Source organism: Lepidochelys kempii, chromosome 24 (assembly GCF_965140285.1).
Source record: "Lepidochelys kempii isolate rLepKem1 chromosome 24, rLepKem1.hap1, whole genome shotgun sequence".
Classification (NCBI taxonomy): Eukaryota; Metazoa; Chordata; order Testudines; family Cheloniidae; genus Lepidochelys; species Lepidochelys kempii.
The window spans coordinates 8,291,043-8,303,465 of NC_136403.1; the positions used below are offsets into that span (position 1 = coordinate 8,291,043).

The 12,423-nt window shown below is 58.2% G+C and overlaps 1 protein-coding gene across 11 annotated transcripts in view; it reads left to right on the plus strand.

Moving 5' to 3' along the window:
- Positions 1-12,423, plus strand: part of CELF3 (CUGBP Elav-like family member 3) — a 47,392-nt gene that overhangs the window by 7,238 nt on the left and 27,731 nt on the right. For all 11 annotated transcript variants that reach the window (XM_073322559.2, XM_073322566.2, XM_073322565.2 and 8 more), the window contains one exon: positions 5,236-5,318. In XM_073322559.2, coding sequence (XP_073178660.1) covers positions 5,236-5,318 — 83 coding nt within the window. The remainder of the gene's footprint in view (positions 1-5,235; positions 5,319-12,423) is intronic.

Genomic DNA, 12,423 nt, shown 5'->3' on the forward strand with positions numbered 1-12,423 from the left:
GGGGTAGATATTTTTAGCTTTCTTTTTTTTTTTTTTTTTTTATTGCCAGTGGAAAATGTTAAGTGGATCAAGGCGGGGTGGAGAGGATCTTCTGACAGACATTTGTTTTATTAGGTCTGTTGCTCGGAGCCCGAAGAGCAAGGGGGGGGAGGTGTGCTAGTTATTGTCGAGTGAGCTGAACCCGAGGTCAGGGATGCCAAGGCCCATTAGCCCACCTGTTGCTGTTCTTTGTGTCTATTGCAGCCCCGCCTAGGGGCCTCAGTCAAGATTCCCCTGTGCTAGGAGCTGTAGGTACAGACAGTGAAAGGGGCAGGCCCTTTCCTTAGGGGCTCGCAGCCCCAGGGCGGGACTGCTGCTTGCCGAATGCTCGCAGAATGCACAGCTGTCTGGGTCGGCACACTGCGCGGTACCAGTGGGACAGGCCCTGACACTGAGCCTTGTCTACACCAGGGCAGTGCCAGGGCGAGCTTTTCCCTGCCGATGTGCCGCTAAGTCCAGCGGAGGGGACATTGGGGGGGCTGAGGTGGGGTTAGCCCATTCAATCCACTGCTGGGGCTGCCAGCCCGGGGCCAGAGAGTGCCAGCTGCAGGGGGGGGGTTGTGCTGCAGATGCCTGATCTCCTCAGGAACTCATTGCATGCAAGCCATCTAGTTCTGACAGCTTTCAGCGCTTCCTCTGTCCTCCCTGCCCGCCCGGCTTGGCCTGCAGAGGGTAACTGACAGGGGACGTGCCCTGGATCTGCCGCCCTATTCCCAGAACCAGCCAGGTCTCTGCCCAGCACACCACGGGCCTGGAAGCTCCCCTCTGCCCTGGACACACCGTCTTCCCCGTCTCCCCAGGAGCTGAGAGGGTTTATCAGAGTTGGATATAATGCAGGACACCCTGTTCTCCATTGAGAGGGGGATTTCGTTGCTCTGCCTGCTGAGGATTCCTGCTGCGTCTCTCCTTGGTGGGAGTCGTGCTCCTCTGAAGGCAATGCAGATGAGTGGTTAGAGCAGAGGGCCTGGGAGTCAGATCTCTGGGGTTCCACTGTCCCAGCTCTGGAAGGGAAGTGGGGTCTAGTGGTTAGAGCAGGGGAGGCCTAGGTTCTGTTTCCAGCCCTTCCACTGACTCACTTTGGTTTTCTTTGCTGTGTAAACAAACTCTTCATTACCTCGGGGCAAGTCATGTCCCAGCTCTGTGCCTCAGTTTCCCCTCCCTTGTGAAAAAGGTCAGCACTTCAGGGGTCTTGGGAGGGTGCAGGCGTACAGAGCACTATGATATCAACAGGAAGAAGGGGCTAGCACAGGGATTACCAGGAGGGTCTGGGGCTTGCGGCCCCCACCCCCCCACGTCAGCAAGGGGGAGGTGTGCATAGGTGCCGGATTACCCTCATGTCTGCAAGGTGGGTTTGAGAACATCCATCCCAGATTTCCCCCACCTCCCGCTCCCCAGTCCCAACTGCGCCACTCCCTGTGAGAATCAGGTAGACGGCCAGGCGGGCACAGACATTAATATCCTGCTTGGAGGTGCTAGGACCAGGTCCAGGTAGGATCGCTGGAGTGGTTGCTGCAGGGGGAGGCTGCCCTGGAGAGGGAGGGCTGTTGGGGGTGGGGCTGCGATCTGGGTTGGGGAGGCCCTTGGGCTGATCCTATTTTAATCTCCCCAGCCCCAATTTGCCAGGCCCCGACCCCGCTCTCAGTTAAATCGGGAGTAATTCCAGTGCGCTTCTGATCCACCCGGAAGGAAGTCACTGGAATCCGTGGCACCTGCATCAGACTCGGATCTCAGTTCTGGTGTAAATCCAGAGTGACTCCCCTGGCATCAATGGCATGGCCCCTTATGCCAGTGGAGGGACTCTGGATTCACAGCTGTTGCCACTCGGTAGAATTTGCTCTGGAACTCTGGCGTCTGCTGCTTTCCACTGAAGCCCTGATCAATGGCAGGAGACCGACGACGCCCAAAATGTCTGCCCAAATCATGGGCTCAGCCTCTGAGGCCGCCTTGGGCTTTTGGTTCCACTGGGGGTTAAATCAACCATGAAGCTGTCTCTGCTTATCTCCTGTGGGGGCTGCAAGGCCTCGTGACTCTGACGCTGTGGGACTGGAGGGGGCCAAGTTTGTTGATAGCATTCGACTTGTTTTCCATTGACAAGTAGAATGGCCCACAGCTCTGGTAGGGGCAGAGTAGCCAGGGTAATTATAGAGACTGATGGGCCAGCGGTCGGGGCGACCCCCTAGGCTGGCCTCCCCGCTCTGCTGCAGACTCCCTGGATGAGCTTGGGCAAGTTACTTGGCCTCGCTGTGCCTCAATTTCCTCACCTGTACAATGGGGATAAGAGCCCTGCCCTGTCTCACCAGGGGCACGGGGCTGTAAGGATAAGTACGGTAAAGATTGTGAGGTGCCCACAGACTACGCTGATGGAGCCTGGCACAATCATTCAGTGCCCCCCGGCCCGCAGTATCTGAGCCCCCGGCCGTGCTCCTGGCAGGGAGCCCAGAGAGAGAAATGGCCAAGTTTTCAGCAGGGCTCAGCACCCACAACCGGGGACAGCTTTTCAAAACAGCTGAGCGGCCTGAGCCCCGCAGGGCAGGTGTTAGCTCCTTTTCTGTGTTTTGTCCAGCGCCTAGTGCCAGGGGGTCATGGCCCAGAACCAGGGCTACTAGACGCTGTGGCAATGCAAAGAACCAGTCATCACCGTTGCCAAGTTAGGAGCTGCTGGAATCTGAGTACTTAGGGCAACTGTAGCCCTTCAAGTGAGCCGAGTGCTCGGAAAACTGGCCTCAGTTGGTCGTCCCATCGCCATCAAATCTGGCCTGGTGTGACTTGACCCAGGTCATTCCGGAAGTCTGTGGCAGATCTCGGAAGTGAGGCCAGATGCTTTGTGTCCTGGACCAGTATCTTACCGTCAACTCCACTATCCAAACATTCACAGCTCGCTTTCCCCAACCTCGGCCCACCTCATCCATGGGTGTGAGGCACCTAAATGTCTTTGGGGATCTGGGCACTGTGGTCGGCAGCGGTATCGCAATCCCGAGCCAGCAAAACACAAGAGATTGGCTTAAAAGTCAGGAGATTTGTTTGGAAAATGATAAATGTGCGGGCTTGGTTGCAGATGATACAAAACTACTCAAGACTGTTAAGTCCCTGGCAGACTGGGAGGAGTTACAAAGGGACCTCACAAAACTGGGTGACTGGGCAACAAAATGGCAGATGAAATTCAATGTTGATAAATGCAAAGTAATGCACATTGGAAAACAGAATCCCAACCATATAAAATGATGGGGTCTGAATTAGCTGTTACCACTCAAGAAAGAGATCTTGGCGTCACTGTGGATAGATCTCTGAAAACATCCACTCAATGTGCAGCAGCAGCCAAAAAGTGAACAGAAAGTTGGGAATCATTAGGAAAGAGGTAGATAATAAGACAGAAAATATCATATTGCCTATAAATCCCTGGTATGCCCACATCTTGAATAGTGCGTGCAGATGTGGTCGCCCCATCTCAAAAAGGATACATTGGTAAAGGTTCAGAGAAGGGCAACAAAAATTATTAGGGATATGAAGCGTCTGCCATTTGAGGAGAGATTAATAAGACTGGGACTTTTCATCTTGGAAAAGTGATGACTAAGAGGGGATATGATGGAGGTCTATAAAATCATGACTGGTGTGGAGAAAGTGAATAGGGAAGTGTTATTTACTCCTTCTCATAACACAAGAACTAGGGGTCACCCAATGAAAATAACAGGCAGCAGGTTTAAAACAAACAAAAGGAAGTATTTCTTCACACAATGCACAGTCAACCTGTGGAACTCTTTGCCAGAGGATGTTGTGAAGGCCAAGACTATAACAGGGTTAAAAAAAAAACAGATAAAATCATGGAGGATGGCTTCAAAGTCCTTTAATGGCTATTAGCCAGGATGGACAGGGATGGTGTCCCTTGCCTCTGTTTGCCAGGAGCTGGGAATGGACGACAGGGGATGGATCACTTGATGATTCCTTGTTCTGTTCATTCCCTCTGGGGCACCTGGCATTGGCCCCTGTCGGAAGGCAGGATACTGGGCTCGATGGATCGTTGGTCTGACCCAATATGGCCGTTCTTATGTTCTTTGTCTCCTGGTTCTTCAGGTGCCCCCGGTTCACATTTTCAAGCTACCCGCTGTAACCAGGAGAGTTAGAAACTTACAGGGATTTTTGTTTTAAATGGAAGCTGAGGTTCTCCTCTAGTCATTTGAATCCAGGAGCTAGGCCTTTGAAGGGGAACATCCGCTAATGCGATAGCAGCTGCAGTAGGGTGGACAGCAAAAGTCGGGATGTTCTCTGTTGTGGAATAAGAATAAGAATGGACAGCAGAAGGGGGGTGACTGAAAATGTGCTATGTAAGCTCATGGGGCAGAGGAGGGTTCCTGACTGGGGTTCCCCAGACTCTCTAGTATCCACGTCCTTCGCTTACTGCGCTCTGATGGGCCCCCCGACCTCGCTCTGACTTTTCCGCTTGTCCCTTTCAGTTTCTTCCTCTGTCAGTGCCTTGCTTTGTAGCTCTCGGGCTGGTATCATCTGCATTGCAAGTAGCAGCCCAAGCAAGTCCAGGCCCCATGGCGCCGGGGGCTGTACAAACAGAGTGGGAGGCCGCCCCTGGCCCAGAGAGCTCGCAATCGAAACAGACAAGAACGAGTATTATCCCCTTTGTGTGCACTGAGGCTCAGAGAAATGAAGGTCCAGATCCTCAAAGGGAATTAGACACTTAACTCCTGTGGACTCCAATGGGAGTTAGGCACTAATTCCCTTTGTGGATCTGGCCCAAAAGAAACTTGCCCAGGGGCATGCAGGAGTCAGTGGCAGAGCTGGGAACTGAGCCTAGATCTCCCAGATGCCAGCTGAGTGGCTTATCCCCTTTCCTTCCCCTTTCCCTTCCAAACCCCGTTGGGAAAATCCCCCCCTCACCCCCTGGCAGATGCATTGTACTGAGCCAATCCAAAGGGGGACACACGGGGCTGGTATGGGCCTTGCCAACCTCACTGTCCCATTAGGGCTTGGCTGAGTCCTAGCCCCCCATCCCCGAGCCTGGGAAGCTGGGTTCACGGTTCCCACTTTGGCCCGTGGACCTGAGGGTGGAGCCCGGCAGCCCCCTTGCTACTGTCCCTTTGTCCCAGGAGCCCTTTCAAGTGGGGGAGGATTGTGGGGGGATCTGCCGCGTCGGGGGGCAGGGAGCCGAGGCACCCGTGACCCTTCTCCTCTGCTTTCTCTCTCTGGCAGGATGCGCGTTCCTGACCTACTGTGCTCGAGAATCAGCCCTCAAGGCGCAGAGCGCCCTGCACGAGCAGAAGACGCTCCCAGGGGTGAGTCCTTGCAGGGCGATGTGGGGGGGCAGGGGGTGGAGGGGGAGGGACTTGGGCAGGGGAGACTCTCTGTTATCTATGACTACAGCTGCCCAAACGTCAGTGCCAACCCCCAGTGCCGGTGTGTCATTCCCCCCCCCCCCCCCGTTCGTTAGCATTTGCGATAACCAGATGGCCGGCTCCATAAAATCTCCTCAGCGAGATACAGGTTTGACTGGAGTCTGGGTTGGCGGTTTGGGCCCTGTCACTGGTGTGGGGAGAGGGGAGGGGGTGATTTCCCATGGGGCCACCAGCTCTGCCTGGCTCAGGTGAGGGGGGTGGAGGGAAGGGACCACGGGAGGAGAGTGGGGGGTGACAGATACACCCTCCCGTCCATGGGCATTGGCCACCTGCCAGCATTGTCGGAGCTCTGATCGTGACACCTCCTCTCCCCTGTACTGCCCTCTGCCCAAGGTGACTCACTCCCAGCTCCTGAAACTTAATGGAAAGGCAGTTTGGGGCCGGCTCTCTTGCCGGCTGGGGGTTTCAGGGTGCCAGTCAGTGGGTGCTGTCATGGTGCCAGGTGGGCGTCTGTGCCCTGGGGCTCTGCCAGTCAGTTTGAATTGGCTTTGGAGCATTTCTGGTGCCGGGTTGGCAGCCGAAGAGAGCAAAGTCCTGTGTGTGGTCCCAGGCACAGAAGTAGTCCCACTTGTGCGCCGCACCTCTGCGCTCCAGGGACCCCCGTTTCTAGAGACCAGAGCCCGGTGCTGAGGCCCAACAAACTCATTTCACTCAGGGGCCACCAAACCGCTGACAGCACCACCAGCTAGACTGTGCAGAGCAGGGCTTTGAACCAGTGACACCTAGCAGTGAAAGCAAACTCCCCCAAGGCCATACTCCCAAGGCCAAGTATAGAACCCAGGAATCCTGGACTCCCGCTTCCCTGCCTAGCTATATCACACTCCTCTTCCAGTGCTAAGACTGTCCTGCTTCCCTGTAGGGGGAGCGGCTTAGTGGGGGGCAACCCCCAGGCCTGAACAGGGGCTGGGGGCTCATGTGGAGACATGGCCCTTTGCTTGGGCACCTAGCGGTGCAGAGAATTAGCAAGAAGCTGCCCACAGCTTCCCCCTGCCCTCCGCAAGCTTGGTGCGCCAGGGCCCTGGCAAGCCGACGCACCCGGGCCAGGCGCATCTGGAAATGCGTCAAGATCCTGACTAATGGGAACTCTGCTGCTGGCGGACCACGCACACATGTGCGCCGAGAAGCAGGCTGGCGGGATTGGCGGATCTCAATCACTTTAATAAGACGGCTGTCAAATGGGAGCACCACGCCCCCTTGTCCTGTAGCAGTACCTGTCGTGTCTTCCCCGCCAAACAGGCCTAGTGCGCAGGGCTTGATGTTTCCCCGGGGTGTCCGGGGAGTGGGTGGGAGGTAAAGACACTGGGGACCTGGCTGATCCACTAAGGCCCCCTCAGGGGAATCAGTGGTAGAGGAAGGTGCCCCGCACTGCTCAGGATTTCCATTTTTTGGCCTGGTCTCATGCTCCCTCCCGCGGGAACCTTTGGGACTGCTGCTTGTCCCCCTCCTTCCTCCAGCTCCCCGGGGAAAACCACTGCCAAGCGGCGCTCTCTCCCCGCTCCCTGCCCTGGGGCCTGCTGGCTGAGCAGGGATCCAATGCTCGGGGGTCCTTGGCAGGGCTGAGCTCTTGGGGGCTCTGGCGGGTCCTTGCAGGAGAGATCTTTAGCCTGGTGTCTCCCAGTCCAGGTGTCTGGCCCAGGGTGACCCCGATAGCCACAGAGTCAGACACCTCAGGGGCCGCGGGGCCTGAATCCCAGGCTGCATGGTGCAAGTCCCCAGGGCCCCGATCCTCAGAGGTCTTGAGGCGCCTAACTCCCCACCACTGCCCCACATCTGCCACTGATCCTGCTGGCCAGCCCCAGATGGGGTCCCAGGGGCTTTAAGCCATTGTGGTCCAGACGCTGTCCTTTTGTTAGGGCCTCTGGATGGCAGTTTGGTCCTAAACACCAACGAGGATCTGGGCCTCTCTGGGCCACCACTCCCTTGTGCACAGTGGGAGGAACAGCCCTGCCCTGCCCTGCCCCACAGTATGCCAGGGGTGGGGACCTGGCAGAGACAGAACTGAAGCCTAGTTTGCCCCAGGGCTTTCGATCCTCTCCTGGGTGTGATGCCCACCCTGCCATCCCCTGGGGCAGCCAGGGAGCTGTATGGGACCCTCCCCAGCCCCAGGCAGGCGGTGAGCAGAGCCTCGACTTACTTTGGACCCCGCGATGGGGAAGGGGCTTGGCCTGTCTAGAGCTGGGTCCAGGACCTCAGCTGAGCATGCTGCGTTGCCTTGGCTTATTGATGGAAAGCCATAAAGGCCGAAGGTCTCCCTCTGCCCTGGAGGCCTGACCCCCCAATCTGGCTCCCTATGTCCAGGAGGGGGGCAGTTTCCACACAGATCGTGACTTGAGATTTCCTCCCTTCGGTGAGTGGGGAGCAGCGACCCAGGGACCCCAGCCCTGCCGGGGAGCAACGCCCTGCAGGGGGGATTGGCAGGGAAGCAGGAGCTGGCTGACGAAGTGGCCGGGCTGCCCAGGGCGGGAGGGCAGGGCGCGGCCAGGGAAGGTCTCCTGTCCCTTGGAGAACAACAAGGGCAAATAATAAAGCCCCTCCATGCCTCTGGGTGGGAAAACAGGCCTGATGGAACCACGGCGCCAGGCTGGGAGGAGAGAGGCTGCTTGGCATCCCCATAGCAACCCTCGTGGGCATCTCCCACCAAGACACCAGCTCCACTGGGGGTGGATTTGCTCTCTCCACATCTTCCCACCCCACTGCGCCACACTCGAAAGAAAGGGCGACATCTTCTGCTTGTCCTACCCCCCTCCACTAGCTTTCCATCGTTCCCCCCGAAGCACAAACACAGAATCCAAGTGCATTTTGCCTGGGGAGGGAGGGGGCCAGATACTTTGTTTCTCGCCTCCTCCCTTCTGAATGTTGGAGCAGATGCTGCAGAGTGGGGGCTTTGTCTCCGGAGATTCCCTTTATTCCGCTTTTTCCACCCCCTTTCGCCACCTGCTTTTCTTCCCCGGCCCTTTATGTGCCGGTGGATTGCTGCGTGCGCCTGTCTCTGATTGGGTTTGGAGTATGTAGCCATGGAGCTGGGAGCGTAGCCTTTGGGTGTGTGCTTCCCTCTGTGTGTGTGTGTGTGTTTAGCACGAGTGTGGGATTGTGTGAGTCAGGTGTGGACACGGTTCTCTGTAACTTTTAGCCATGTGCCGGCGTGATCTCATGCTTGTGTGTCTGTGTGTAGAAGCCCACGTTTATAACACACTTTAGGCCAACACTCCCCTGTCCCGTGCGTTAGCACCTGTGCAAAGTAGGCATGAAATGCCATGTGTTACACCCATTTGGGGTAAGTGCCCGGGCCTGGTGCAGGGCGACAGGGAATCAGGGCATGTGGCATGCGAGCGCGTGCGTGTTTTTAGTATGTGTGCGTCTGTGTGTCTTTTGCCTACCTCTTATGGCGGCTCCTGGTGTGAGCACGTCTGTGTTTTCTGTGTCTGGCAGGGGTTGGCTTCTCAGGGTGCGTCTGTTAGCCTGGGGCTCTGGGTGTGTCTCAGTGAACGTGGTGGGGGGTTAGTGCATAGCATTGCTAGCAGGTGTGGGTGTGGAACCCGGGGGAGACTGTGTGTCATGGTTGGGTCTCCGCTGGCCTGACCCACAGGCGAGGGGAGTTGTTACCACCCCAGCTACGTAGCCTGCTCTTAGCGCTCGCTCAGGCCCGGACATTTCAGCTGAGACGGTGACCATCACAGGGTGCCCCTCTTGGTGCAGCTGTGTCAGCTCTCCCGCTGCAAGGCATGATGCCCACCGTCGCCTGGGGTGGGGGGGAGTCCCCAGGGAGCAGCCCCCACAACGTAGGGTCCCTGGGGGAGGGAGAGATATGGTGGGTTTTTAATGCCCCCCCAAACACTGCCATCCTGGCTCTGCACTGCACCCCCCACCTCACCCTCTTGTGCCATCATTTTGAGTGTGCAAAGAGGGTGTAAAGCAGTGCCCAGCACAAATGCCCCCCCCCAGCACATTGGGAGGAAGGGGACACCTGCTTTGCACAGGTGTGAATGACGACCCCAGCGGCAAGACAGACCCTGGAGTCACTGCTTGTCTCTAGACCCCAAGTTCTAGGCTCCATGCACCAGGCTTCTGGGTCACTAACCCCACCCTGAGTCACAAACCTCATTGGCAGGAACAGCTTATTGTGGGGGAGGGGAGGGAGTCTGAGACCCTGGTGGGGCGTGGGGGGAGGGGCGGGTGAAATACCAAGTGGGGAGGAATCCAGGACAATGTTAGGGATCAAGGTGGCATCTGCATACTGTGCTTAGAGCCATGGAACAGATTTGGACCCATCCCCTCCCTCCCAACACACCCTGCTCTAACCATTAGACACCTCTCCCTTACCCATGGCTGCTAAGAGAACCTAGGAGTCCTGACTCCCAGCTTCCCACTCTAACCATTAGATGCCATTCCATGTCAGAAATAGGAGCAGAATCCAGGAGTCCTGGCTCCCATTCCCTCCATCTGCAATTCCTCAACCTCACTCGACTTCCAGAGCTGGGGCCAGAACCTGGGAGTCCTGACTCCCAGCCCTCCTGCTTTACCCAGTGGACCCTACACCCCCCCAGAGCTGGGGACAGAAACCAGGAGTCCTGACTTCCAGGCGCCCTATCTCCCGCTCTACCCACTAGACCTCACTCCCCTCCCAGAGCTAGAAATAGAACCCAGGAGTCCTGCCTCCCAGTCCCTCCCCCCGCCCTCTCACCCACAGGATCCCAGTGTGGCATCCAGACTTTTCCCTAGTAAACGCTGTGTTGTGTGTGTGTGTCTGTCCGTCTCTGCTGTTTCCCCCCACACACCCGCTCCCGCTTCTTTCCCCCACCCCTTCTCCATCCTGTCCCTTTTCCCAGCACTCCAGCTTTGTTGTTCCTGTCTCGCTCGCTTGTCTCTTGGGTTGATTTAAAGGAGCTCCCCCCTTGGCCTGGCAGCTGTTGCCCGGGCAGGTCAGGGTGCCTGGCGCCGCCCCCTCTCCCAGGGCAGGTGGTCCGGGGTCCGGGTGTCAGTAGGTGAGAGGCTGTGTGCTGGCTGGGAGAGGAGAGGCTTGAATTTTCAGTCCTTGCAGGGGGGTGTCTATAACCACTCCATGTGCAAGCAAGCTGTGCCCATGTAAGGATGCACACGCATGCAGGGGTCCACGTGTGACCATTTGCGCCTGTATGCGTGGGGGGGTGGGGGGATGTGTACACAGGTGCCGGGTCGCGTGTGTAGCACACGTGTGCAAAGGGGTGCTGCGTGCCTTTGCCCCTGCGGACGAGCGGAGCCATGCGCTGGCCCATGCAGGGCGTGTGTGCGTCCGTGAGGGAGGGCGCGTGCACGCGTGTGCATTTGTGGCAGGGCAGGGGAGGCGCGTGTGTTCGTGCGTGCGAGCAGGGGATCCGTGTGCACTTGCACGTGCGTGCAAGGCCGAGCTGGTCCAGGGCCTCAGGTCCAGCTGAGTCCTTCCACTCGAGTTTGCTGGGTCTTTGCCCACATCCTAGCTGGGGGGGTCCACATCTCCTGTGCCCACCTGAGCACTGACTGGTCCCCTGGTTGGCATCCCTGCCTGAGAGACTGAGTGTTGAATGGGGCATAGAAACAGACATATCCTGATGCCACCTGCTAGGCATAGCCCTGGCTCAGCTGATCTGTGGGTAGCAAATGTGCCCGTCTCCGCAGCGTGTGGGAGCGGTGGTTGAAGGGACCCAGCACTGGCAGGTTCCCTTTTATTTGGGGAGGCCGCGGGCGCCCGGCTGGGTTATAAATAGCCCCTTCTGTTCCTGGCGGGGCGCGGACACCAGGAGCCCGGTAGCTAGGTAACCAGCGGGCAGATAATGACTCGTTGCCAGGTAAACATGGTCTGCGGGGCAGGTGTGCTGGGGACAGGGGGCGGCTGAGCTAACAAAGCCGAGGGCCTATCCGGGGGGGGACTCGCCCGGCAACATCTGGGAGCAGCGACGCCAGCCAGTCTGTGCGTGTGTCTGGGGCCAGGTCTGCTTCCTGAGCAGCTGCCGAGGGGGGAGGGCTGGTGGCCTCGCGGGGCCCTGTGCCCGGGCGGAGGTACACGGTGGTTTCATTTGAGCATGTTCCCCTCCCAGGAGTGGGAACCGAACCCAGGAGTCCTGACTCCCAGCTTCCCCTGCTCTAAGCACTGGATCCCACTCCCCCCTGAGAGCTGGGAATAGAACCCAGGAGTCCTGGCTCCCAGCCCCCCTGCGATAGCCACTAGTCCTCACTTCCCTCCCAGAGCTGGGCAGAGAACCCAGGCGTCCTGGCTCCCAGCCCCCTGCTCTAGGACACATACAGGGATCTGTAGCCCCCACGATCACTGGCTCTGGGCTCCTTCACTCTAATGGGGAACAGGGGGCTCTGCTCCCCTACCCCCAGCCGAGCTTGCAGGGGTGGGGGACAGCAGCTGACCCCCTTGTTAGGAGGAAATAGGGCCAGGGAGCGGGGCAGCTCTGACCCCCTCCCCAACAGCCTGACTCTGCTGACCTCTGACCCCAGCAGCTTCTGGGAGCCCCAAGCCCCGAAATATCCTGCACCCAGATGCCCTCCCACTCCCTAACATGCCCCCCCAGCCTCCACCCTTCACATCCTCTCCCCATGCAACCCCTGTACCCTCCTCTCCCCCCCAGCCAGCTCCCGCCGGCTCTGAGTCTCCTTCCCACCACAGCTCTGTGGGATCTAGGGCAGGGGGAAGCTCCCAGCGTGGCTGGCTTGTGATAGGGGGGAGCAATGGGACCTTGGACCTTAAACGAAACCCATTCCTGCCTCCCCCCTACTGACCCCTGCCCTGGCTGTGGGATGGAGACTGGGGCCGCGTGGGCTCGTTCCCGTATCCGCTTCCACTAACGCACTGGCCGGTGGTGTGCGGCCTGGCAGCTGCCCTGGGGTTTTCCCGACGGCCAATTCCTTGTAACCAGCGCATGCCCCCTCCCTGCCCTGGTGCAAGTCAGGATTGAGGGGCACTGTCAGAGCTGTGTGGTGGGAAGCCCAGGGCTGGGATAGCAGGGGCTGCGGGTCAGAATTG